Genomic DNA, 26,620 nt, shown 5'->3' on the forward strand with positions numbered 1-26,620 from the left:
TCTGCCCCTCTTCCTCTCCTTGTGTTTGTTTTGTTTTTTGAGATAGGGTTTTTAATAGCCTAGCTGGCCTCACACTTAGTATCCCTCTGATGACCTTCAGCTCCTGGCCCTTCTGCCTACCTTCCCAAGTACCAGGTTTTCCAGAAATCTGCCATCACACCCATTTTGACTTTTATTTTCTAAGGGAAGAAATAGCAGACAGCAAGTTATGGAGTGTCACAAGTATTGTGAAGAAAAGAGGCTGGTAGGAACCATGCTAAGTTTGGTTAGGAATTGTTCAGGATGAAGTGGACGTAGAAGTATTTAGCATCATAGGGACTCAGTGTGCCCTCAGATGTGTTCAGTGTGGAGCCAGGGAACTAGCTCAGCTAGGTGTGTTGTGCAGTCACAAGGACTTAAGCCCAGTTTTGGGAACTCAAGTGCCCATGTAAGTCTAGTCCTGGAGAAGTAGAAGCTCTCCTGAGGAGCAACATCCAGGTGTGACCTTTGACCCTTACGCACATTGTCTGTGTGTGTTTTAGCAGTAGTGTTTGCATGTGCAGTGGTACATCTGTGGAGGTGGAGGTCAGAATACAGCTTGGAGGAGTTCATGCCGTTCAGTCCCTTTCATTATGTGGTTCCCGGGGAAAGAACGCAAGATTATTAGGCTTGGCAGCAAGCACCTTCACCTTCTAAAGCCATCTTGCCAACTCTCAAAAAAATACTTCTTTTAAACTTTAATCATCAGTTTTTGATTAACAACTTTAAACTGTGTATAAGTATTCTGTCCTCCGAGGGAAGGTTCTGATCTGTAAAGGGGCCTAGGATGCCAGAATGGCAGGATAATGGCTATTTCTGAGGTTGTGATTCATTGCTAATGGTTTTAATTTCTGTGCTTCTATTATTTGTATAGGCATCAGGGATTTGGGGTACTCTCGGTGATACTGGCAAACCATGCTATCAAACTGCTGACGTCTCTCTTTCAAGACCTGCAGGTGGAGGCACTTCACAAGGTGAGGAGGCTCTTGAGTCCTCTGGTTGGTTGGTGGTACTACTTGGATGCTAACTAGAGGGCATCATGAAGGTTCTTTCTTGCCAGAGTAATGTGACTAATATGCTTTTATTTTGTTATCATCAGGGCTGGGAGGCAGATGGTCCCCCTGCAGTCCTGAGTATTATGGCCCAGAGCACCTCCACACAAAGGATTCAACGGCTGATTGACTCTGTCCCGCTTACAAACTTACTCTTGACTTTACTTTCAACTTCATACAGAAAGGTGGGTGAGAGTCAAGCCATTCATGAATTGGAGTAAGGCTGACATAGACCATGATGTTTATGAACGCAGACTGTGGTGGTGGTTTTGGAAAGGAATCATCCCCTCTTCTTCTCTTCCTGTCTCCCTTTCTTAAGGTCTCTGTTTTCTAAGCTGGGCTTGCATTCTTGCATGTAGCTGATCCTCCTGCTTCAGTCTCTTTGGATTATAGGCACATGATGTCACTGTACCCAGAATGACAGAGTAGTTAGTGGAACTTTGGAAGTGGTTATTGGTTACCAGTTTTAGGCATCTGCTGACCCTGGTGGTCCGTGGTGCCGTGAGGCAGAAGCACGGTAGACACTCCAGCTCCTGGCTCTGTCTCTGCCTCACGTGCTCTGCACCCTTCTGGTCCCTTAGGCATGTGTCCTGCAGCGGCAGAGGAAGGGCTCCATGAGCAGCGATGCCAGTGCCTCCACCGACTCCAACACGTACTACGAAGATGACTTCAGTAGCACAGAGGAGGACAGTAGCCAAGGTAGCCCAAGATAGCCCTTCTGCTTCTCTGCCCTTGCTTTTATGTGTTCTCAAACTGATGTGCTGTTTAAGAGCAGCTTGAGGGACAGGGAGTGGTGGGAAAGTGCTTGCCTAGAATATGTGGAGCCCTGGGCTAGATCCAGATGTGATAACACCTGTAATCCCTGCACTAGGGAGGCAGGAAGAGAGGCAGGTGCTCAAAGTCATTATTGATGTACTGTACTCAGTTGGAGGCCAGCCTGGGCTGAAGAGTAAGTTGAATGTCAAAGGCAAAATGCTAATGACTGCTTTCCCTCAATCCCATGTAGCTTTTCACTTCTTTTCTGTCAAAACCAAAATGTTGGTGTTTGCTCCTTTGTTGGTCTATGCGGGGACCTCTGTCCTCCCTGCACAGGTCAGAAGGCCATGTGCCAGGGCTTTGGTTAACCATGCACTTGTAGCTGAGGAGCACCTATGGAGGAGCTGAAGTCCTGCAGAGAGGATGGTCTCAGGGTTTTTGTTTTTGTTTTTATTTTCATCCTCAAATTTGTGGGGCAGTGTGAAACACCAATGGGTACAATTCTTACCATCTTGGGTGTACAGCTGCTGAGACTATAAAATAAATGTGTGGCTCCTTTCCAGGCAGGCAGATAAGAGGAAATGGTTTCTCTTCTGTTGTTGGACCCCTTAAATTTTGCTGCATTGAAACCCATGTATAATAAGACGGAAGCACCTATGTATCCATTTAGATGGCTTGACAGATTGACAGGGTCAGTTCCTGTCCTCACAGAAAACAGGTTCACACACATAAAAATTGCTATTTTTGTGACATGCTCTTTCTCTTCAGATGATGACAGTGAGCCTATTTTAGGGCAATGGTTTGAGGAGACCATCTCTCCCAGTAAAGAAAAAGCTGCGCCTCCACCCCCTCCACCACCCCCTCCCCTGGAGAGCTCTCCTCGGGTTAAAAGCCCCAATAAACAGGCATCTGGTGAGAAGGGCAACATCTTGGCCAGTCGCAAAGATCCTGAGTTGGTAAGAGTGGATTTCCGAGGTTCCGTGGGAGGGGAAATTACTTGAGTAGAGTGAGTGGTTGAACTGAGAAGCACATGTCATCTGAGCTAAAGCATTCATAAGTTGGATAACTGCAGTACTTGGATCTGTCACTGCAGGACTTTCAGTAGTAATCATGTCACTAAATAGCATGCTTCCAGTACTATCAGTTATTAGCACAGTCTCTAGGAATAAATAAGTAGGTGATTTGAATCTTACTGGTTCTGGGCCAGAATCTGAATGTCTCCTTGATGGGGAGTGACTAGACTTGCCCTGAAGGGTATCTGGAAAGAGTGTTTTCAAAGCCTCTAGCAGAGGTTCTGTGCATCAGAAATGTTTACTTAGTGATTCAACCAATATTTATTAATTATCTTCAGTATTTCAGCCCCTATTCTGATAGTTTGTCAGAGTAATGAGTCAGGCACAATTCTTTAATGTAGCCTTATATAGCTTCATGTCAAGGTTATGGGCATAAAACATTTATATGTATTTTTTCTATTACTTAAATACTTATTCGTTTTATGTATGTGAGCACAGTGTCACTCTCTTCAGACACAGCAGAAGAGTGCATCAGATCCCATTATAGATGTTTGTGAGCCACTATGTGGTTGCTGGGAATTGAACTCAGGACCTCTGGAAGAGAATGCAGTGCTCTTAACCACTGAGCCATCTCTACCCCTTATATAATCATTTAATAATTAGTTTTTACAATAATGGCAAACTAATTTAATAATAGAGTAGTGAGAATATCCATATGTGTAGTAATCATTGTACAATAATCAATGTATAGTGATTATTGATGTAGGGTCAGTCTCCAGTATGTTACTGGTAGCGTCTTGAGAGTCAGGGGTGGGATCAGCTCAGAGGTCCTGCCTCACACAGTGTTTTCTGAGGTCGACTGCATGGAGTGGGTCTGCCCCTCTGTGCAGCTGACTTTCATTATGGACATTCCCACTAGCAGAATTAAGTGATAGCCTTCACTTTTGGCATGGAGACGGATAGGCTTGTGTAATTCTAATTGAATTGAGTGTTGGCAGAAGCTTTATACCCCATGACACTGTTCTGAGTTGTTTCTGTTCCTTTTAGTTCTTAGGTCTGGCTTCTAACATCCTGAACTTTATCACGTCTTCCATGCTGAACTCTCGGAACAATTTCATCCGGAACTATCTGAGTGTCTCTCTTTCAGAGCACCACATGGCCACCCTGGCCAGCATCATTAAGGAGGTGGACAAAGATGGACTCAAGGGTCAGTGGAAAGGCTGGGTGCTTCTGCAGGGTACTTAGGGTTCCGAGTTCCCGAGTAACTGTCTCCTTCTGTCCAAAGGGTCATCAGATGAGGACTTTGCTGCTGCCCTCTATCACTTCAACCACTCCCTGGTGACTTCTGACTTACAGTCCCCGAACCTGCAGGTTGGTGTGCACTGTGGCTGCCTAGGAGGGAGGGCTTCATGCTTTCCCTGGAATGGCGGTTCTCATCATTGAAGAGTGCTTTGTCCTTACTCTCTGCTGGGCAGAGCTGTGCTCGGGTGTTCTTTGTTGCCCTGTGCAGAGGTTAGGATCTATGGAAGAAAAAGATGTCCTTTCCCCCAAGCCATGAAGATGAAAGGAAGAGAACAGATAAACTCCCAGTGCTTCTCATAGTAGACCAGTAGGTGATACTCACCAAAAGCTATTTACAAAATATGGTTGGTAAATGTTCACCCGTCCTTTGGGGAGGTACAAAGTAAAAGACACTTTGAAGGAGCATTCAGATCACAAGAGACATGCTCTCTTTTACAAACTGTCATCAAAACTGAGTCCAGGACCTTGAATGTGAGCATGCAACTGCATGATTCTGCCCACCAAAGAAGGGAGAATCCTAAGTCTTCGTTTTTTAGTTTCATATGTATCTGTAATCTTCAAGTTAAGCACAGCTTTGGCTTACAGTGAGTGGCATTCTGTGCTCGTGTGCTTTACTTTTCACTTGGATTAATCACACAGTGTCTGTGGCCAGGGTTTGTCTGTAGTGGGTATTTCTGGAGCCTTTATTTACCCTGCCCTCTGATAGCCATCGTGCTTGTGCTGTACTGCTTGACTCATCTCCAGTTCCACTGAGGTATGTTGGAATTGTGGCAAGGCTCATTGCATTCCACATGTTGCTATGGGCTTTCTTACTCATGTTACTTGTGTTGTGTGTGGAGGAGACTGGTTCTCCTGGGGCTGTCACTTGGAGTAGAATTGCCAGGTCATACAGGGTGAGTGGCAGCCCATCAGACCACACTGCTGTTTTCAGTCTAACCAACAAGACGTCAGGTCGTGCGGATTCACATCTTTTTCTCATGTTTGGTAGCATTCATGTTTTGATAACGTTGTTTTTATTAAGACTAAACTTCTCTGTAGTTGTGATTGACTTGGGACTTGATACAGCCTAACCTGGACTCAAACTCTGGGCAGTCCTCCTACATTAGCCTAGGATTACAGGCACATGTCATTGCACCCAGCTGCTAACTTTTTGTAATGAGCAAAAGTCTTTCCTATTCTTTATTTAGTGGACATAGATTCCTGAGAAGATTGTCTGGGTCTGGGGTCAGCTCAGTGGCATAACATTTGCCTAATCCTACAGTCCTGGGCTTGATCCCAGCACAACAGATTAAAAGATGATTTCCTCTGGATTCTTCTTTTGGTGCTGTTTTATCAAGTAGATCTCCAGTAGTTTAACCTGAAACTATTTGGAAAGTTTGTCTGTTAACTGTTAGTTATTTCAGCGCCTAATGCTTAGAAGGCTGAGCAAGAGGGTTGCAAATTCAAGGCTATCCTCGGCAACATAGTGAGGTTCTAATCTCAAAAATTCAAATAAAACAGTTATTTCTGCAGATGCCAGATGCACTGTATTTTAGGGGCTTGTTTGTTTCTCCTAAAAGGATAAAATCTAGGAAGGTATTGGAAAAAGTTAAAATTTCAGAATCCTAAACTATTTGAGATAGTTCTTAAAGTTTTCTTCTCTTGTTTAAAAAGATAGTTGTGAAGTTTGTTAATACTTGCCTGCTGTTAAGCATTTTGTTTTGGCAGGAAGGAAATGCCAGTTGATATGTAGCGTTTAGTGTGTGGCCTTCCAAGGCTTCTCCAACCGTCTGAAGCTGTTCTGCCGCAGTGCTCAGCCCCTTCCCCAGATTGAAGTCTATTGAGGGAAGCTCCAGAGTCCGTGCTGTCTTGTCCCACCTAAACTTGTCCAGAGACTAGAGATGAACTATTTCTCTGGGGAACTGGAGTCCCCAGGCCTCTGGTTTCGATGTTCCCTTAGCAGTTGAGAGGGTCTGCGGGCTCGCACCCACTGCTGACCACAGGGCAAAGGGAACCCAGACCTCTTATCATTCCCTCCCTGGGGCTGTGAGTGCTGTAACTCTAGGAAGTGAAGGCCTGGCCTCACCTGTCTGCCACTGAATCCCTCTACGTGGGTTTTCCTTCTTTGGAGTAATATATGAAGCATTTTTGTCCAGGTGCCTAGTTAAGATAGAGCCACTTCGTGAATTTGGTCTTCAGCTGTCAGGATATTAAAGGACTCCTATTCTTAAAGAGACCCATAACCTATTGTTACTTAGGGAAGAAGTGAAAGCCTTTCTGTTACCTTAGCACATGGGCTTTCCCACTGGAGGGCTATGGAAAAGCTGTGCTTGGTACTGCCCCTCTGCTGCTTTCCTAGTGTGTGGATCAGACAGTCTGCTCAGGTCAGGTAAGGTCATCCAGGAAGGGCTCCCTTTCAGAATTGCCCCATTGCAATTGGTGCTGTTGGAATAAACCTGCCTTCCTTGTTCCATCCTGCATATGGTCTTCTGCGTTCCTCATTAGTGACAGGAACATGGAACATCCACCCTTTGACTACCTGGCATGCTCACTGGGAAAGTATATGCATGGCTTTTGGTGCCGTGCTTGTCCTGGGGTAACTGCCTGGTGCTTAAAGATCCCTGTAGTTGGAATGATGGTGATAGAATGTAGACGGAATGATGCTGAATTCCAAGGAGTTGGGTTTAGTTTGTCAGACTTAGACATTTCTTCCTGATTTGTGTCTTCCAAAGCCATATGGGAAATCAGGCATTTGTGCAGTGTTGGTGCAGTATCAGGCACATTTGGAGTGGTATGGCTTTACACGTGTGTGGTGTGCAGTGGCACCTGCTCACTGTGTGTTTGTATTTAGTTAGCCAGGAGGGAGACTCAGCTGGGAGCAAGGACAGCCCTGTTGAGAAAGACATGCTGGCTCTCATAGGCCACATTTCTCTACTTATCTTGCTTTACTGCTTGTCAGCTACACAAGCCAGCCACCCCACCCCTGAGGATGGTATCTGTCTGAGTGACTAGCTGTGAATAAAGTCCACAGCCAGGTGTGCTGGCACATGCCTTTAATCCCTGTGAGTCCAGGGCAACACACTGACAAAACAAAACACCCAGTCCACTCACTGCTGTGCCATCGGTTGACTTTCCTTCTGGAGGTACCAACTGTTCTCTTTCCAGCCTTTTTGAAACCTGTCTGACTCCGCTGGCTCTGAGCTCTTGTCCGTTTTCAGTGCCTGATGTAGGCTGTGTTTCAGCTACAGGTGTGATTAGGGTTCATCTTATTTTTCTAATTTGTTGAACAAAAGGATTTTTTTTTCAGATCTCTTCTAGATACACACTGCCCAGTCCTTTATTCATTATTCAGAAAAGTAGTGTAGGTAATGTACATAACCTTTTAACTTGTTCTGTGTCTCTTTTCTAATGGTCTGCTGTGTCCTTTCAGAATACACTGCTACAGCAGCTGGGAGTTGCTCCTTTCTCCGAAGGCCCTTGGCCCCTGTACATTCACCCCCAAGGTCTCTCTGTGCTTTCCCGCCTCCTGCTTATCTGGCAGCATAAAGCTGGAGCACAAGGTGACCCTGATGTCCCTGAATGCCTGAAAGTGTGGGACAGGTAAGGTTCTAACACAAGGTCTGTAGGTGATTGAGTACCGTTTTCAGGGGTCTGAGTGGTTGGTTGGCAATCTGGCTGTGAGAAGCTGCTTTGTATGTTTAGGAGGGGTGAAGAGGTGATAGGGTTTGGCAGATGGGCTGTTAAACAGCGTGTTCTGGGAAGAGATGCCTTCTGTAGTCAGATTTAGTGATCACTGTCGTTCAGAGCCTAGATTCCCAAGTTGACCAGTCTCCTGAAAGAGAAGGGCTGAGCTGCCCTTGAGTAGTGTGCTTCCTACGTGAGCCCGCGTGGAGTGGCTTGCTGTCAGTTTGTCATTGGATACATTTGAAAGAACTTGTTTACTTGGGGGAAGCTAAGGCTAATCACCTAAATCCCCCTTAGAAGGACTTTATTTATTTATTTATTATTTATTTTTGCCGGTTTTGTTTGCATGGTTAGGCTTCAAAGCATTTTGTTTTCCTAAAAGGCTTTGCTCTTCTATCCCTCAGCCCAGGATCAAATAGCTGTAATGTTGGATTTTCGAGATCATAGCCCTCTTTGAATGCCAGAGGGCCACTGTGTTGCAAGAAGGCTCTGGGAGCTAGAGATGGAGGAAGGGAAGGCTCCCTTATTAAAGCACAAATCTCTTTCCTAAAAGCTACAGGACATGCAGACAGTTGGCTGTACTCACTCCTTTCTGTATAAAGCCTTCTGACAAGGTCTTGACTATTATAGCATCTCCTTTCCCTTTCCTCCTGGGTCCGTGTGTGTGTGTGTGTGTGTGTGTGTGTGTGTGTGTGTGTGTGTGTGTATTTGTGCACGCGCGCCTGAGTGTGCCCACATGTGTCTACGTGTGTCGACGATTACTTGTGTCATACCATTCTTGTAGAAGTCAAAGGACAACTTGTGGAGTTGGTTCTTTCTTATCATGTGGGGTTGGAACGGGGGTGGGGGGTGGCCTTGGTGGCAAGCCTCTTAACCCCACTGAGCCATCTTGCTGGCTCACATCTGACTTTTTGGCTTCTCTGTACCAGTTTTGTCCTTTAACGTGTTCTCTTTGCAGTACTGGGTGTTGAGGTCTTGGGGGCTTTTCTGGGGTTTCTCCTCCAGATATGCTCGATATGCTCTCTTTTCTCTGCTCCAGGTTTTTGATGACGATGAAGCAGAATGCTCTGCAGGGGGTGGTGCCCAGTGAGACAGAAGACCTGAACGTTGAGCACCTGCAGCTGCTGCTGCTCATCTTCCACAGCTTCTCTGAGAAGGGCCGCAGGGCCATCTTGACCATGCTGGTGCAGAGCATCCAGGAGCTGAGTGTTAACATGGAGGTGCAGATGCGCTCGGCACCGCTGATCCTGGCCCGCCTCCTCTTAATCTTTGACTACCTACTTCATCAGTACTCCAAAGCCCCTGTGTATCTGTTTGAGCAGGTGAAGAGCCACACCCTCCCCTCGCTCTCTTGCTGAGAGCTCCATTTTTTGCAGGCAACAAGGTTTTATCTGTGGCTGTGAAGGCTGCTATGGACAGTGCTACCTAAGCCTTTGGGATCGGCCTTTCTGTTTGGCCTGAAGTGCTGACTGGGGGCTACTCAATGGCTGCTGATTGGTGGCTATGCTCTTGTCCTCCTGTTTGCTCATGCATGTTCTTTCTCATCCACCCTGCATTTCCAGTAGCGGTGGTGCCCTCAGCCTCAGGATTAGTGCCTGAGGCCGGATCCTGCAGTGAATGCTGTGTTGTAGCCTTCTGTGAATACACAGGAGGACAAGAGGGAGGTTAAGAGGCCCTGTGCTCAACAGGTCTTAAACTAGCTCATGGGGCGTCATCCCTCTGATGCACTGTCAGAGATCTGCTTTCCAAAAGAAATTATAGAAAAATCTTCAAAATTTCATCTTCATTTCATGCTGCACGTTTTGGTATTGCTAGATATGTTATTATCCCTGGTGTGAAAAGCATATTGGTGACTGTATATCCTCAACTCAAATGTCTGTGTTTCAAAGGTGCAACACAACCTGCTAAGCCCTCCTTTTGGATGGGCAAGTGGATCCCAAGACAGCAGCAGCCGCCGAGCCAACACTCCTCTGTATCATGGGTTCAAGGAAGTAGAAGAAAATTGGTCCAAACATTTTTCATCAGGTCAGAAAGAAGATTGTCAACAAGAGGGTGATGACGGTTCTGGTCTTTGTTGGTGGAGGCTTTGTGACTCTAGGAGGCGCGTTAGCCCCTGTGGGTGGGACATCACCACTGGTTTAGAAAAGTTTCAGACGTTGACCTTTGAGTGCCTCACACTTGCTTACCAAGGTCACCATTTTCCAGATGCAGCTCCACATCCCAGGTTCTACTGCGTCCTGTCTGCTGAGGCCTCCGAGGAGGATTTGAACCGGCTGGATTCTGAGGTACTAGGGGTTTTCTTTTTTCTGCCTTTTTCTTCTCCTCTTCCCTTTTTTCCCCCCTTAAGAGTTAGGATCTTTCCGTATACTATTAGGGTAGCAATGCCTGAGGGAGGTCAAGCAATCCTCCTGCCTCAGCTTCCTGAGTAAATGGGGTTATAAGGTGTGTCATGCCTTGCCCTGCTCAAGATATGAAAGCCATTTTTACATGTGTGTCAGACACTCTCCGTTCTCCACACTCGGGACAGGCGTTCTCCTCTGCACAAGTAGGGGAGACCTCCCACAGATGCTAAGTTGGGAATGGATAACTTTCTGTTATGAGGAAATTTGGCCTGTGCTAGCATTTGAGTGTCTAAAGAAAACATCAGAAACTTAACAAGTCATTTAATAAAAATGGTTGCCTTACTCTGTTCCTCTAAAGCCTGCAGCTGTATGCTTGTGTTAATACATGGGTTAAGTAAATGTGAATCCCACAGCTGCCCGTCTGCGGCAAGAAGGGACCAGTTAAGGATGAGATGGGATGGTTCTATGGTCAGGAGGCTAAGTTTTCATGCAGGGCCAGGAAGAGTAAATGTTTCAATATGAAGAAAGTAATTGTCTTTTTAAAAATTTTCTGAGACCCTGTCTCACTGTGCAGACAACTAGCCTAGACCTCACAGAGATCCCCCTGTCTCTGCCCCAACCCCTACGCCCTGAGTGCTGGGATCAGAGGTGTGCAACCCCATACCCAGACCTGTATTGTTTTCGCTCTTTATTGGTATTAGGCATGTGAAGTTCTTTTCTCCAAGCTTGTCAAGTATGATGAACTTTACTCCTCATTGACTACCCTACTCGCTGCGGGGTCTCAGCTCGATACAGTCAGAAGGAAGGAAAATAAGAATGTGACAGCCCTGGTAAGATAGTGGACACTGGGAGGGGCTGGGTGTGTATGCGGGGTGATCCCTCATTCTATTAAAGTTCCTTCTGGGCCTGAGCTACGTATTCAGTGTTTGTTTGCAGAATTGACTGGTTCTATAGCATTTCTATGTAGTTTGCATGGTTCTGTCAGCTATAATTTTATATTTTGGTTGAAGCTGAGAGAACTGTGACTCTGAGGGTTAATAGCTGCCCTTTTGGCACTGCCTGATTGTTGTGTCATGGCAGACACAACATTGAACACACTTGAACTTTTATGGGCCTGTGAGTGTGTGTGGATTTCTCGACTTCTCAGAATCGTTCTCAACGGTTCAGGCTATTTGCTAACAGGCAGGCTAATTGTGGTCTTGCCCAACTTCTGTCCTCTCTTTCTTGGTTAGATGGTAAAGTACTGAGGAGCCAGTGCTGTCTGCAAGCATCCTTGCAGCTTCTAAGTGTGCAGAGAGGAATAGAGTGTCCTAGTGTAAATGCCTGTTTGACTTAGTGCTTGTGGGCTAAGATGCTCTAGCGGGCCTCTCAGTTCGCAGTAGACGCAGGCTCTGTGTGGAAGGCTGCCTTTGGAACCCTTGTTACATTAGGGAGCGCTGAGCGTGCCTGTGCTCCCACTGCTCTCTTCCCTCCTCAGGAGGCCTGCGCCCTGCAGTATTACTTCTTGATTCTCTGGAGGATCTTAGGAATTTTGCCACCTTCAAAAACTTACATGAACCAGCTGGCCATGAACTCACCTGAGATGAGTGAATGTGACATCTTACACACTCTGCGATGGTCGTCCCGCCTCCGGATCAGCTCCTATGTCAACTGGATAAAGGTGACAAAGGGGAACCCAGCTTGCTGCGAGGGAGCGTTATAGGCAACCTGCTGTGTTCTCTAGGGACTTCGAAAAAGTTAACGAAAGCTTTGGACTTTCCAGGTTGTGTTCCTAAACTCTCTTTCTTGCTGTCCAAATAGGATCACCTTATCAAACAAGGCATGACGCCTGAGCATGTGGGCTCTCTCATAGAACTGGCCACCAGCAAGTGTAGTTCAGTGAAGTATGATGTTGAGATTGTAGAGGAGTACTTTGCCCGACAGGTATGCCATTGTTCTGATTGTAATGGCAGAACTGGCCTCTGCCAGAGGCTTTCGTCACAGCTAATTACTCTCCTGGGTGTTTTTAAAGATCTCGTCATTCTGCTCCATCGACTGCACCGCCGTCCTCCAGCTGCATGAGCTCCCTAGTCTGCAGTCCATCTACACCCTGGATGCGGCTGTCTCGAAGGTCCAGGTCTCTCTCGATGAGCACTTTTCTAAGATGGCTGCAGAGACTGATCCTCACAAATCATCTGAGATCACCAAGAACCTCCTTCCAGCTACGCTGCAGCTCATTGAAACCTACGCCTCATTCACTAGGTGAGTGTGGAGATGAGCAGTCTCTGAGTGATCCCTGGGGCTGTGTGTATCCTTTCCTTGGGTGTGAGCTTTGCATTTTCCCTTTGGTGCAGGATGTGAAAGGGTGACAGTTAGAGGCGTTTCAGTCAGCGCATGAGTCCAAGGGTGTTTAAGTTGTATGATTTCATTAAGTACTTACACACATCCGTCTCTAGGCTACAGAAGGGTAGATGTTTTTCCCAGTGTTTGTTGCCAGTGGGGATGAAGTCCTTGTAGTACTCCCATTTCATGGACCCAGATCTACCATCAGTTGTTAACTCTGTTTGAAGCAGTCTTAGTCTCTGGCGTCCTCTGGAGCTTGTGGCAGGCCCACAGCCTCAGCCTCCCAACTGTGGGCGTACAGAGAGGCAGATATTCCTTACTGGGTTAGAGGCTGTTTCAAGCTGTTCTCTTTTTATTTCACAAACCTTGCAAATTACACATTCTATAAAACTTGCTCAGTAGTTGATATTTAAAAATTCAAAGTTCATTTTCAGTATATACAAGTTGGAGATTACCCACAAATTGAGATTCCTGGTTTTCCCTAAATTGGAACTGGGAGATTCTATCTTGAGTACTTGGGAGTGAAAGGAAGTGATGTCAGGCCTAGTGGCCTGCACCGCCAACAGGACTGGCAGTTGACTTGGCTTCACGAGACCTTGATTCTACACTTGTCTGTCCCCAAAGCTTGCCTCATCCCAACAGTCTGGTGCTGTGGGGAGTGGCTTTTCTTTGCAGCAGGTCCTGCCTGGCCATGTCACTGACCATCTAGTCCCTGGGATCTCATTGTTCAACTCCTGTTCTGTGGTTATTCACTGATTGGGACCTGAGTTGTTGTAACTTAAGTAATCTCGTCCTTCAGTGTCCCACGCCTTGCAGATTGAGGGCTGTTGTCGGAGGCAATTATATTGAACAAACATGAGGCATACCTAGATAAAAATGCCCTACTGTGTGCCAGGCATCCTTCTTGATGTTGGTGTGCTGTGGCAGCCATGGCTAAGCATGAGCTTGCCCTCTGCTGAACCTAGGCTTTGATCTGTCTCCTGCTCTGGTGCTTCCCCAAATTGAACTGCTGTTAGGTTTTCTGTGGCTAATAAGTTGGGAGATGTTTTGTAAATTAACGCTGAACAGGCTTTGTTTTCTGTTGTTTGTTTTTACATACATCTATCTGTCTATCCATCCATCCATCCATCTATCTGGTTTTTCAAGAAATAGTTTCTCTGTGTAGCCCTGGCTACCTTAGAACTCACTCTTTAGACCAGGCTGGTCTTAAACTCAGAGATCTGCCTGTCTGTTTCCCAAGTGCTGGGATTAAAAGCATGTGCCACCATCATCTGGCTTACTTTTTAAAATATAGTGTGTGTGTGTGTGTGTGTGTGTGTGTGTGTGTGTGTGTGTCTCCTTTGCTGACCTTCCAAGAAGGGGAAGGAGGATAGGCATATAGATTTGTTGGTCATGGAATCACATTTTGGGAGCTTTTCTGAGGGTGGGCTGTTTGGGAAATAGTTGCTCATGGAGGAGCTGGCGCTGTCACTTGTCCTTAAACAGATTGGAAACAGAGTTGCTGGCTCTTTAGCTTCTCGTGAGCCTGGTGGGACCTTATTCCTACAGCTTTTCCTTCCTCCTGTCCCTTCAGAGCCTATCTGCTTCAGAACCTTAATGAAGAGGGGTCCACCGAGAAGCCCTCGCAGGAGAAGCTGCATGGCTTTGCAGCTGTCTTGGCTATCGGCTCTAGTAGGTGCAAGGCAAACACACTGGGTAAGTGACCACAAGTGCTTTTTGGGCGATGATGGTAGTAGTTCTTCACTCCCTGCCTACTAGCATTACTGGAGCCACCTTGACTGTCAGGCATTTCCGTGGGCATATCTGTTTGGCTCTTGCAGTAACTCTGTGAATAGTTTCTCCAGTTTACTTACAGAGAAACTGAGGTGTAGGACAAGTTCATTAACTATGACTCCTATGCACATAGGTCAGTGAAACTGAAATCTAAACCAGGAGCAGCTAGTTCCTGAGGACAAGGCTGCCTGCTGTTCCAGTGCTTGTTCTGTGTAGTTCTTTGACTTGGAGAATTTAGTAACAGTCTCTGTCCTTTCCCAGGACTGATGTGGCCAAAAAAAAAAAAAAAAAAAAATAGGGTGGGGAATCAGAGCTCCTGAGCAGGATTGCAGTTCAACTCAAATTCCCCATTACACTGTAGAACCGTGTGTCTGCAGTGCTCCGTTAGAGTCGGTCTCAGTACTGCTTCCCTGAGTGCAGCACGTGGGGGCTCAGGATCCACGCCCTCTGAATTTGTCTTCTGGGGCTATGGGGAGGGGTTCAAAGCAGTATTTCCTCTGAGACTGCGGTGGAGGTGACGGGTGATGGTGACTGGAGCCTGATGTGCTAAGATGCTTCCCTCCTCACAAGTTTGTCATCCTTACTTGTGAGATTAGAATGTGACTGGTGGGAATGAGAGCCTTGCCCACCCCTGCGATTGTTGGCTGCTGGGTAATTAGCCGAGTCTTAGACCTCGTCCAGCTGCTGGAATAGCCGTGTCAGCTGTCTTAGTAATGATTCTGACGTTTAGGCTGCTTTAAATACTCCAGCATTCCCTCTTGAGATGATTGCTCATCCTTACTGTCGCCTGCAGGTCCAACTCTGGTGCAGAATTTACCGTCATCAGTGCAGTCTGTCTGTGAGTCCTGGATTAACATCAATACCAATGAGTTTCCCAACATTGGATCTTGGGTGAGTCCCTTTGGGATCCAGGGCTACTGCTGAGCACTAAACCACTCTCTCTGTCCTTATGGTCTCTTGTTACCATTCTGGCTACAGCCGAGTCAGTAGTCAGTGTGGTTGACAACCCAAGTGTTCTCAGGTGGCCCCTTTGCCTTGCAGTCCATGTGACCAGAGCACAGACCACTGTATCTCTCTGAGCCTTACCTCTGTCACCCTCGAGACTCTTGTTTCCGTGTGATGTGCTGTCACAGGTTGGGCTACATGTATGTCAGCGTGTCAGATGCTGCTCTCTGCTGTGAGGCCGTGCAGCAGACCACAGCAGACCGCAGCAGACCTTAGGCTTTCTGGGCTGTCGGTGCTGTGGAGTGCTTGTGTCTGCCCCACTCACATGACCTCCACAGACAGATTATTGTTTCCTTAAAGTTCTGTAAAGGAGCTGTCTTCTCTTCTGTCTTCTCTTGGCTTCACAACTGTGGCCTATTGATAGCACTCAGCAGTGCTATCCTAAGGATAATTACATTCCTAGTGTGGGGTCCAGATGCACTACAAAGTCCAGATCTTTCCTAGTCATTATAGATGAGCAGCAGTTTTACTGTTACATGTTCACATCAATTGGAGGGAGTATCTATCGCCTGTTTGTTGTATTTAACTATTAACCTGTTCTAATGAAATTAGGCTGGCTCTTATCCTCAGCTCCGTGTCCCCAGGAGCCAGTGGATAGTGGAGTGGAGGCTGCTGTTTGCAAACCTTAGTGAGGCCCTAACCACTCCGCCATGCTGGTGATGACAGCTCCTTGGTACTGGGCTTCTGGGCATCCTGTGCGCATATACAAGTGTGGGAAGAGGTCCTGAGATCTGATCTTAGGAGTAACTAACTAAAAACTAGGGAGATTTTTTAAAATTTGTGTCGGTGGATTTTGTCCAGGGTTGATGGTCTTGTCTGTCCATTCCACTCGATTCTTTTCCTTTCAGCGCAATGCATTTGCCAATGACACCATCCCATCGGAGAGTTACATCAGTGCCGTGCAGGCTGCTCACCTGGGGACTCTGTGTGGCCAGAGTCTGCCCCTGGCGGCTTCCCTGAAACATACCCTCCTCTCCCTGGTCAGGTTGACTGGGGATCTGATTGTGTGAGTACTAAGGCCTGAGCCCAGGCCCCGTGTGTCCGTGACGCGAGTGCTCTCTTGTGGCTGGAGGAGAAGAGTAGAGTTGAGGTGATAGTACTTTACTCCGAAGTGTTTGCTAGAATCAAGGAGTAGGGCCAGCTACCAGACAGACAGTTTGTCTTCCTGTACTCGGGTCACAGAGGAATCATGTTGCATTGCCTTCAAAGTGGTCCAGATTCCTGACTGTTCTAGAGTTTTCAAGGATGGATTGCTTTCTCTTGTTTTAGTTTCTTTTATTCTTATTTTACACATGTATCTTATTTTCTATTTTAATAAATGAATTGTTATATGGAAATGATTTGTACTTGTGAAGAAGAATATGAAGTGGTATGGATATATATACACACACGTAAGAAATAGCTGTCATGGAGGGAAAAAGACTAAACTAGGAGCTCTCCTTAGGGGGCCAGCCCTGGCCTTGCAGCATTTCAAGACAAGTCCCCTCATTTGCTCTGTCCCTCTGGCTTCAGGTGGTCGGATGAGATGAACCCAGCACAGGTCATCCGGACTCTGCTCCCGCTTCTCCTGGAGTCAAGCACAGAGAGCGCGGCTGAGATCAGCAGTAACTCCCTGGAGCGCATCTTGGGGCCTGCGGAGTCTGATGAGTTCCTGGCCCGTGTGTATGAGAAGCTGATCACGGGGTGTTACAACATTCTTGCCAACCATGCAGATCCCAACAGGTGAGCAGTTGGAAGCTGCTGTAGCTGTTGATGAGATGCAGCACTCTGCCATGCTGGTGATGACAGCTCCTTGGTACTGGGCTTCTGGGCATCCTGTGCGCATGTGGAAGTGTGGGAAGAGGTCCTGAGATCTGATCTCAGGGATAACTAACTGTTGAGAGAGTGGAATGTTAAATGTTCATATTGGAAATGAAGTGAGAGAGGTGTGCTGGGGTGCACAGAAGCACGAGTAAGATCATGCTGGTGTTGTGTGACTGTGGAAATGGGTGGTTGGGAAAGTTCGGCCTTGGAGCTGCCTCATAGGCTATGCTGTGGGTACTGTGCGGGGGAAGTGCAAGCACTGGCACTTGCTACTTCCTCCTCACTGTTGTCAACCTGCCTGCCTTGGGTTCTTCTTGCCTCAGCCTCTGGCATTACCAGATTTTATCACCATTCCTTTAAAAAAAATATTTTTGCATGTGTATGTATGTGCATGTCCACATGTACATTGGTGTCATGTAGGGGCCCAAGGCCAACACTGGGAATCTTACTTATCCAGTCTCTGCTGGATCCCCCTTGGCCAGTGAGCCAGGATCTCTGTGGTGAATGAAGCTCAGGCTTTCAGTTTGGGCTAGTTAGCCAGGGAGTTCATGCATCCAGCCTTTGTCCTCAGCTTTCTGGGCTGCATCACCCACACAGCATCTGTGTGGATACTGGGAATCTGAACTGTGGTCTTCACTCTTGTGTGGCAAATAGTTCACACACTGAGCATATCCCTAGCCCCTTTTTTTGCTTTTCAAACATAGGCGATTGAGGTGACTTCTCTCTGCAGGAGTGATTCACTCAGATTCTCCTGGAAACAGTCATGTGCTAACCACAGCTGATGCCTAACTTCAGATGCCTTTCCTCTCTTTATTCATTTTTATTTGCACTTTGCGTTTTTGAGATCAGGTTTGTTACAGAGTTCCAGGCTGGCCTGGAACGTGTGGTGCTCGACTTCTGCCTCCCAAGTGCTGGGATTGTAGGCATGTGAACTCACGCCTGTTTTACCTCTCTTCTTTATGAGAAAGCAGTAAAACAAAGTTGAGGTCTTGCTGTTGTTGGGGTAAACATTTATTGACCATATACTGTATGCCAGTGTTTATGTTAAACTTAGACCAAACAAAACTAGATGATGTCTCAAGGTCTAGTCGTCAACATGCTCTTCAGAGGCAGCTGGTCTGAACTGTGGTCTTGGTCCTTGGTGGGCTGGATGAGTTCATCACTGAACTGTGGTCTTGGTCCTTGGTGGGCTGAATGAGTCCATACACTGAACTGTGGTCTTGGTCCTCAGTGGGCTGGACGAGTCCATCCTGGAGGAGTGTTTGCAGTATCTGGAGAAGCAGCTGGAGAGCAGCCAGGCCCGGAAGGCCATGGAGGAGTTCTTCTCTGATGGGTGAGCACTGCTTCCGTTGGCTCACTGAAAGAAGGCCTGCTTGAATGTCTGTCCCCTGAGGGGGACTGTGTTCCAAGGGCAGCTTCTGTGGGACCCACAGTGACTGCTTTCCCCAGAGTGAGACTGAAGAGAAGCAGGACTTCCTAGTGAGGGTTAGTGTGGGTATCTCATTTCTCCCTTGCCTTGCAGTGGGGAGCTTGTGCAGATCATGATGGCCACAGCCAATGAGGACCTCTCTGCTAAATTCTGTAACCGAGTCTTGAAATTCTTCACCAAACTCTTCCAGCTGAGTGAGTGACAGCTTTTGGTAATCTTCTTATGGGAACTTTGATGTCCGGCTAATACTGTGCCTGGCTTCTGCCTGAATTTACCCGAAGCATGACAGTGCTAACAAGTGTAGAGAATCCTTCAGAGAAAGTTGGGACAGATGCTGAAACCCCTGAGGCATTTTCTCTTCTGGCTGCTTGCCTCTTCCTTGGAGGCCTCTGCCCTCCTCACTGACAGAGCCTCTTGTCTTGTTTTAGCTGAGAAGAGCCCTAACCCAAGCCTCCTTCACCTCTGTGGCTCTCTCGCCCAGCTCGCCTGCGTGGAGCCGGTGCGCCTGCAGGCCTGGCTAACCCGCATGACAACATCGCCCCCAAAGGACTCTGACCAGCTGGAGGTCATCCAGGAGAATCGGCAGCTGCTGCAGCTACTGACCACCTACATCGTTCGGGAAAACAGGTAGGAAAGCTGTGGGTGTTGTCTTTCAAATCCAGAACTCTGCAGAGCAGCTATGGCCGCCTTCCCTTTGGACATTGCACAGCTCTCCTGCCCAATTCCAGCACTACAGCGTGGCTTCTTGAGACTTGGCCTGTCACTTGCAACAGATGTCTTGTGCTGTAGTGCTTCAAGACCAATTCTGAACTTGCTGTGTTTATATGTTTGATGCTTAATTTGTAACACTCAGTAGTCCTAATTAATTAAGTTTCTACTTTGCCAGTTTCGTGCATGTTTATAATATACTGTGATTACACTCCCTCCCTCTGTCCTAGAACTCACTACATAGAAAAGGCTGGCCTTGACCTCACAGGGATCTGCATGCCTCTTAAAGAGATTTGGTTTATTTTTCATTTTATTGTGGGAGTGAGAGTGTTTGCCTGCGTGACCTCTGTGCTCCCCTTGTGTGCTTGTTGCCTGTGGGAGCCAGAAGAGGGCGCTGGGCCCTGTGCAACAAGACTGACCGTGAGCTGCCATGTGGTTGCTGGGACTCAAATCCAGGCTCTCTGGGATAGTAGTGGGTGCTCTAACTGCTGAGCCATCTGTCCAGCATTCCCACAGCATCTCTCAACTGCCTCTTCCCCCTTTCAACTGCTCCCACCCCTCCCCCTGCCACAAACAAGTCCCCTCCCCACATGGAAGTTAACCATGGCTCTCTGTGTGACCATGAGTTTTGAACTGATCATTTGTAGCCTGGTGTCTTGATTGCTCTTATACTTAGAATACCTTCTTCTTCTTTTTTTTTTTTTTTTAACCTAGCCAAGTTGGAGAAGGTGTGTGTGCTGTGCTTCTGGGCACTCTGACCCCCATGGCAACAGATATGCTGGCGAACGGGGATGGGACTGGCTTCCCTGAGCTCATGGTTGTGATGGCCACTCTAGCCAGTGCTGGACAGGGAGCTGGCCACCTTCAGCTTCACAATGCTGCTGTGGACTGGCTGGGCAGATGGTAAGAAGGACTTCGCCTGTATTAGTGTTCTGTACTTAGAGGAAGGAAGGGTCGTTGCAGCTTACTTCTTCATAAGTCAGACTTAGGATAAAGTAAACCTAATACTTCTTTGTGAACGACTAGCTAGCTGTGTGGTAACCTCCACTCTGTTTATTTCATCCTACTTGCCTACCTACACACACACACACACACACACACACACACACACACACACATATTCCTTTGAGACTGGGTCTCACGTAGTCTCAAACTCAAAGTCCTTGTCTCAGCTTCCCTTCCCCAGTGCTGGAAGTAAAGGCACGTGACCACGCCTAGCTGTCCTTACTGCTTTAGTGGAGTTTCCTATTCAGTCCTTGGAAAACAGTACAGAATGCTACTGTTGGTCCTAAGACCAGACCAATCCAAGCCATGTCAACTCCATGCTGCTTAAACAGACTGGTTCCCTTCATAGTATTACAAGTTGATTGGAGGCCTGTGAAGGTGTGTCCTTCCTTTGGAGCCTCACATGATCGTGACTTCTCTCTCTTTTTCCTTTGGGACAGCAAGAAATACCTGTCACAGAAGAATGTGGTTGAGAAACTGAATGCTAATGTAATGCATGGAAAGGTAAGGAAAATGAGGACAGCGGAAGGCAGGGGCCCGGGGAAGAGAGAAGTCTCTTTCTGCTGTAGCTTCTGTGTCTCTCTGGCTTACAGAAGCCAAGGCCAAGAACCTCAGTGCCTCATTTGACCTGGTAAAGCAGGCCTGTTGACTGCCTCTTTTAGGCCATATGCAAGTCTCAGGAGGTGACGCTCTAACAAGGCCTCGGCAGAGTCCTTCCTGAGCACAGGGACTTGGTGCTGCCTGAGCTGCTTCTGTGCTGCCGCCTTGGGTCAGTGTTCTGGGGTCGCAGGCGCCATCCTCAGCCCAGTGTGCTTGTTGAGCTCTGGTCTGTGCACAGGGGCTTGAGGACGACAGAGTCTAGGTCAGGCTCTTTCCTTGACTCCCAACCCACAAACCAGCAGGGTGCTTAGATTGAGGGCAGGCTCTGGTCTCAAAACCCCAGTAAGTACTTTCCCTCTTTTCTACTAATTACTGTCCATTTGTCAGAGTAAAAGGGCTCCTGGGAATTTAGAAATCTGAGCCTGATATTTGACTATCAATGGTTGCTGATATTTTAATGCAACTATTTAAAATTTATTTCATTTCTAAACCTTTGGAGGGAAGATGGGGGACTTGAGACAGGGTCTCTGTTTGTAGTCCTAGCTGCCCTAGAACTTGATATATTCAGACTGGCCTTAAACTCAGAGATCCACCCGCCTCTGCCTCCTGAGTGCTAGGATTAAAGGCGTGCGCCACCATGTCCACCTTTCTATTTGTGAAGTGTGTTGGTGTGTGTGCACGCTCATGTGGGCTTGAGCTCAAGTTAGATCCCCAGGAGCTGGAGTTACAGGCAGTTCAGGGTCACCTAGTGTGGGTGCTGGCAGCAGAACCTGGGTCCTCTGTAAGCACCATGTGCTCTTAACTACTGAGTGTCTCTCTAGCCTCTGTCCACTGGGCTTTTGAGCGAGATAGAGAACTGCCTGCTATGGTTTGCAGGTCTCTGGCAGAGAGAATGTTGAGAGACCCTTTCAAGCCAGTCTTGTCTTGAGGGGCCTCAGCATCTCTCTCCATTCTTCAGATTCACTCAGACTTAACACTGAAGAGCGAGCAAGTCCACAGGATCGTTGTAGTTCTCTGAGCTGCAGTGTGCAGCGTGGTAGGAGCTGGGGGCTGTATGATGTGCCGTCTTCCCTCTGTGCCTTGATACTGCCCTCTGGTCTCCAGCCCTGTTAGAAAGTGCTTGACATGAGAACTAAAGCCTCCTTGTCTTCTCTTGCAGCATGTGATGGTCTTGGAATGCACATGTCATATTATGTCTTACCTGGCTGACGTCACAAATGCTCTGAGCCAGAGTAATGGTCAAGGACCAAGCCATCTGTCAGTGGATGGGGAGGAGCGTGCCATTGAGGTGGATTCAGACTGGGTGGAAGAGTTAGCAGTGGAGGAAGAAGACTCCCAGGCTGAGGACTCTGTAAGTGCTAAGTAGGGAAGGGAATGGCTGTTCAGCCTGTCCAGTGTGCTTGAGGCTTTGGTACTCTTCCTCCCTTGGTGGGCTGGAGGATGTTGAGTCCTGCTGTTTCCTTCCTGCTCACAAGGCTGATGTAAGAGTCTACTGTTGTGCTTCTCTAGGCCTGCAGAGCAGGCACAGAGCCAGTCCCCTGCTGAAGCAACTTTTCAATAAGATTGCCTTTCTTCTCTCTGGAGTTACTTGTTCTGCTTCATCCCATACAAGTTTAGGGAGGGATTGTGGGGGACTCTTGAAAGTAATGAGGTTTTTGTTGTCTGTCTCCCCCGAACCCTTTCTTGTCTGTCAACAAAACCAGAAGACAACACTTGAAATTGTAGGAGGCTTTCAGACAGGTGGCTGTTTCAAATCAGGGCAGGTTCCCTTTAGACCAGGCTGTCTCTCCATGGAGTATTGGAGCAGGTGCGTTCTTGTGGGACCCTGTATGGAAAGGGACATTTATGATTAAAAAGACCTATTAATCTTTAAAGGATGAAGATTCTCTTTGCAATAAACTCTGCACCTTCACCATCACACAGAAGGAATTTATGAACCAGCATTGGTGAGTTCTTTTAAAGTGAGGATGGCTGGGCTTCCAGTGTTGTTACATGGGACTTACTGCTTGCTGATTTTTGTTCCTTGTAGGTACCACTGTCACACCTGTAAGATGGTGGATGGGGTGGGTGTGTGCACAGTATGTGCGAAGGTGTGCCACAAGGACCATGAGATTTCCTATGCCAAATATGGTTCCTTTTTCTGTGACTGTGGAGCCAAGGAAGATGGCAGCTGCTTGGTTAGTGATGGGCCCTTCACACTGTCACATGGGCGACTTGTTATAATACAGGAATAGCTAAGGTAGACCAGAAAAGTCCCACCTCAGCTTGTGTGACCAAGCATTTGTTGTCATTGTGTTATTGGGGATGAGTCCCTTTGTGGCCCAGACACTTCACTTAGAGCATTAAAGCAGCATCCTCATGGCTTGGTCAGGCCTGACGCTCTGAGTGGCCAGTGAAGATGGATACTGAGTGAGCCTCACGGTTCTGGCTTTGGATCACAGGTGCATGTATAGCTCAGCAGTGTCTCAGCTGACTGTGGCAAGAACATAGGGACGCTGATGGTCTCTGTTTCCAGGCACTGGTGAAGCGAACTCCTAGCAGTGGCATGAGCTCTACCATGAAGGAGTCAGCGTTTCAGAGCGAACCTAGGGTTTCTGAGAGTCTGGTGCGCCATGCCAGCACCTCGCCCGCCGACAAGGCCAAGGTCACCATCAGTGATGGAAAGGTCTCTGATGAAGAGAAGCCCAAGAAGAGCAGCCTGTGCCGTACAGTTGAGGGGTGCCGTGAAGAGCTGCAAAATCAGGTGGGGCTTCCTGTTGGGCACTGGCGCACAGAACAGAGTCCAGCAGGTCGGATCCTCCCCTGGTAGTCCAATGTTTTCTTTCATATTCATGCAGTGTGCATGCAAGTAGCATGTGTTGCCCATCTCTGGAGAAAGATTTAGAGCGAGTGGGAGTGATACTCTGGAACATACTTTCTTGGCCAGGAATTCTTATCTGAGCCCAGAATGCACAACCCATTGAGTGGTTGTATTTCCTATTTCTCCATTCTGTATGCATAGGAGAGGTAGTCAAACATGCTGGGTGCCTTGAGTGACTTAGGATGCCTGTGGGACCTTGCCTTAGAAATAGTCCTATCATTGACTGTTGTCAGAGCTGGGATTCTGGAGAGGGGCTGTGCTCTGCTCCAGACAGTGACTGTCAAGATTGTTGCATATGATCCGCGATTTTTCTTTCTTTTTTATTTATTTTTGTTTTTTTCACTTGTGTATTTCGATTTCTCTCAGGCCAATTTCTCCTTCGCTCCTCTCGTGTTAGACATGCTCAATTTCCTCATGGATGCCATTCAGACCAACTTTCAGCAGGCTTCAGCCGTGGGGAGCAGCAGCCGGGCACAGCAGGCCCTCAGTGAACTGCATACAGTGGACAAGGTTGTGGAGATGACGGACCAGCTGATGGTGAGTATGTCAGGGTTGCAAGGTTTGGTGACTGTACAACCTGTGTGTCATGGTGTCCCGATATTTGCCACAGTGACTGAGGAATAGCCTTAGAGTCAGTGGGTCATAGGCCATGCAGAGCCTAGAATTTGTGGTCAGAGCCTTCCTCAACTGTACTCTGAGCAGTGTAGTAACTCACAGATGAGGTATGCGGATAGAGTCCAGGTAGTTAGCGATCAAGTCCTCTTTTTATTAAAGCATGTGAGTGCTGATGAACTCCTAAGATGTGAGGAACTCAATTTTGTGGGCACTATAACTGAAATTTCCTTGAATAATCGGAAGCCTCTTGCTGTGTCTTCTTTCCTAAGGCTCAGTAGCTTGCAAAAATAGCTTTATCCTTTGTTGACTTCCAGCCTGAGTTGAAGACAGCTTTCCTTCAGTTATTCTTACAGCTCAGGGTGCAGCCTGTCAGTCATGTGATTCAGGGCTGGTGACTCAGCTGTGCACCTCAGACTCCTGAGCTGCAGAGACAGAGGCAGTTCCCAGAGGGGAAGGAATAGATAGGAGCGTGGTTGTGGTGGAATTCAGAAGGGGCCTAGGAGAGCGTGAGTCTGCCTGTGAGTTGTACTCACAGTGCTGAGTGGTACTGGAAACCCCTGCAAGAAGGACTACCTGGCAGTGGGTGGGCTGAAGGTACAGACAGTGCAGGACTGAGTCCTAGGCGGTGAGCTCTGGCCGGTACATTTGTGGACACACACCAGAGCAGGGCTTTTAAGATTCTAAATACTGACATCAAAAGTAAAGATGGAAGTTGGTGACCCACTAAGTTGCCAAGTTCACTTTTGCCAGGTGAAGAGAAAATATTCTTTATCATTATCACCATTTTATAAGTGAAAATACATTTTAACATTTGAAAATAGCCGGTACTTAGTTTACTCTCATGAGAACTTGACCCTGTGGTTGTAAGCAGACTGAAGCAGTAGACTGTAATCAGCTGAGCACAGTGGACTGCAGGCTGAAGTCCAACACTTGCTTGTTTTGAGCTCTGGCTGGCCCGAACTCATTATATAGACCAGGCTAGCCTGGTACTCAGACATCCACCTGTCTCTGCCTCCCATGTGCTGAGATTAAAGGCTTTTGCCACCGTGCCCTTCTACTTTTCCTTTGTTGTTAGTAATTTTATTATTTGAGAATTATATGCATGCATATCGATCAGATTCACAAAGCCCCACCTCCCAGATTTGATGCTGCTCAATGACTGAAGGCTGCACTGCCCCTCAGGTGACAGTGGGTGAGTCCAGCCAGTGTCCTTGCTTTCTCCAATACTTTATCTGCTTCTCCCTTCTGCCAGGTTCCCACCTTAGGCTCACAGGAAGGTGCCTTTGAGAACGTTCGGATGAATTACAGCGGAGACCAGGGCCAGACTATACGGCAGCTGATCAGTGCCCACGTGCTCAGGCGGGTGGCTATGTGTGTGCTTTCTTCCCCCCATGGGCGCCGCCAGCATTTGGCTGTTAGCCATGAGAAGGGCAAGGTAGGTCCCATGATTCCTTTCCATTCATTTTAGGATCTGACTGTGCTCAGATTGGCCCTCTGAGGGGAAACACCCACTCTTTGCTTCTGAGAATGCTTTCAAGACTGATCTCATTAAACCTTTTGGCTTGGACCTGAGTCTCTTGGTTATCCTTAGAACTGAGATGACTTGGGAAAGGCTCTGGCAAAGGCAGTGATTGGCTGGTGTTCAGAACAACTTAGTTCCCATTCGTGCCCATTTTTGGACACGGAAAGTTACAAGCTGAGAGGCAGAAGTCTTCTTAGGAAGTCAGTGTTCCTTCTTTAGTAGTTCCTGCTCCAGGGATGCAGATGCTCAATTGGGGAACACTAGACGTCTTTTCTGTTCTTGCCTCTTACCTTAACTGACAATGTGGACAGTACTTAGAGCAGCTGATCCAGGAAGTGCTTTCTGGAATGCTTGAAGGCAGTAGTGCATAGGCATTAAGTATGTTATGAGAGGATTCTGCACAGAGCAGTTGGTTTCATTACTTGCCTTTTTTTGTCCTCATTGGGAGAAAGGGATGAATGAATGACTTCCATGTCTTTCTTTTGGGGAGAAGTAGAGGCTGAACCTCATCTACAGATTTTCTAGGAGACTAAATCTACAAAGCAAGGCAGTGACTCACACCCCTCCCAAGGGAGCCTCCTTAACTGCCTACCCTAGACTCCACGAGGCCCTGCCCTGGTCGGGTCTGGGCCTCAGCAGGTTGTGTCTTCTTTGCAGATCACAGTGCTGCAGCTCTCAGCCCTCCTGAAGCAAGCAGATTCCAGTAAGAGGAAGTTGACTCTAACCCGCTTGGCTTCTGCCCCAGTTCCCTTCACAGTGCTGAGTCTTACTGGAAACCCCTGCAAGGAGGACTACCTGGCAGTATGTGGGCTCAAGGTAAAGATCCAGTGCA

At 47.6% G+C, this 26,620-nt stretch overlaps 1 protein-coding gene across 3 annotated transcripts in view; it reads left to right on the plus strand.

Annotated features, from left to right (window-relative positions):
• Ubr4 (ubiquitin protein ligase E3 component n-recognin 4) overlaps positions 1 to 26,620 on the plus strand; it is a 110,622-nt gene that overhangs the window by 17,664 nt on the left and 66,338 nt on the right. For all 3 annotated transcript variants that reach the window (XM_028754014.1, XM_028754015.1, XM_028754016.1), the window contains exons 12-41: positions 893 to 992; positions 1,118 to 1,255; positions 1,652 to 1,769; positions 2,595 to 2,782; positions 3,887 to 4,046; positions 4,125 to 4,210; positions 7,551 to 7,720; positions 8,844 to 9,126; positions 9,694 to 9,829; positions 10,010 to 10,089; positions 10,848 to 10,976; positions 11,624 to 11,806; positions 11,947 to 12,069; positions 12,158 to 12,387; positions 14,042 to 14,163; positions 15,035 to 15,132; positions 16,095 to 16,252; positions 16,759 to 16,968; positions 18,281 to 18,382; positions 18,572 to 18,672; positions 18,907 to 19,105; positions 19,901 to 20,089; positions 20,632 to 20,695; positions 21,951 to 22,142; positions 22,667 to 22,737; positions 22,821 to 22,968; positions 23,307 to 23,534; positions 24,018 to 24,188; positions 25,519 to 25,701; positions 26,446 to 26,604. In XM_028754014.1, the coding sequence (XP_028609847.1) occupies positions 893 to 992; positions 1,118 to 1,255; positions 1,652 to 1,769; positions 2,595 to 2,782; positions 3,887 to 4,046; positions 4,125 to 4,210; positions 7,551 to 7,720; positions 8,844 to 9,126; positions 9,694 to 9,829; positions 10,010 to 10,089; positions 10,848 to 10,976; positions 11,624 to 11,806; positions 11,947 to 12,069; positions 12,158 to 12,387; positions 14,042 to 14,163; positions 15,035 to 15,132; positions 16,095 to 16,252; positions 16,759 to 16,968; positions 18,281 to 18,382; positions 18,572 to 18,672; positions 18,907 to 19,105; positions 19,901 to 20,089; positions 20,632 to 20,695; positions 21,951 to 22,142; positions 22,667 to 22,737; positions 22,821 to 22,968; positions 23,307 to 23,534; positions 24,018 to 24,188; positions 25,519 to 25,701; positions 26,446 to 26,604 (4,519 nt within the window). The remainder of the gene's footprint in view (positions 1 to 892; positions 993 to 1,117; positions 1,256 to 1,651; positions 1,770 to 2,594; positions 2,783 to 3,886; positions 4,047 to 4,124; positions 4,211 to 7,550; positions 7,721 to 8,843; positions 9,127 to 9,693; positions 9,830 to 10,009; positions 10,090 to 10,847; positions 10,977 to 11,623; positions 11,807 to 11,946; positions 12,070 to 12,157; positions 12,388 to 14,041; positions 14,164 to 15,034; positions 15,133 to 16,094; positions 16,253 to 16,758; positions 16,969 to 18,280; positions 18,383 to 18,571; positions 18,673 to 18,906; positions 19,106 to 19,900; positions 20,090 to 20,631; positions 20,696 to 21,950; positions 22,143 to 22,666; positions 22,738 to 22,820; positions 22,969 to 23,306; positions 23,535 to 24,017; positions 24,189 to 25,518; positions 25,702 to 26,445; positions 26,605 to 26,620) is intronic.

This window comes from Grammomys surdaster, unplaced genomic scaffold (genome assembly GCF_004785775.1).
Source record: "Grammomys surdaster isolate TR1022 unplaced genomic scaffold, NIH_TR_1.0 125977, whole genome shotgun sequence".
Classification (NCBI taxonomy): domain Eukaryota; kingdom Metazoa; phylum Chordata; class Mammalia; order Rodentia; family Muridae; genus Grammomys; species Grammomys surdaster.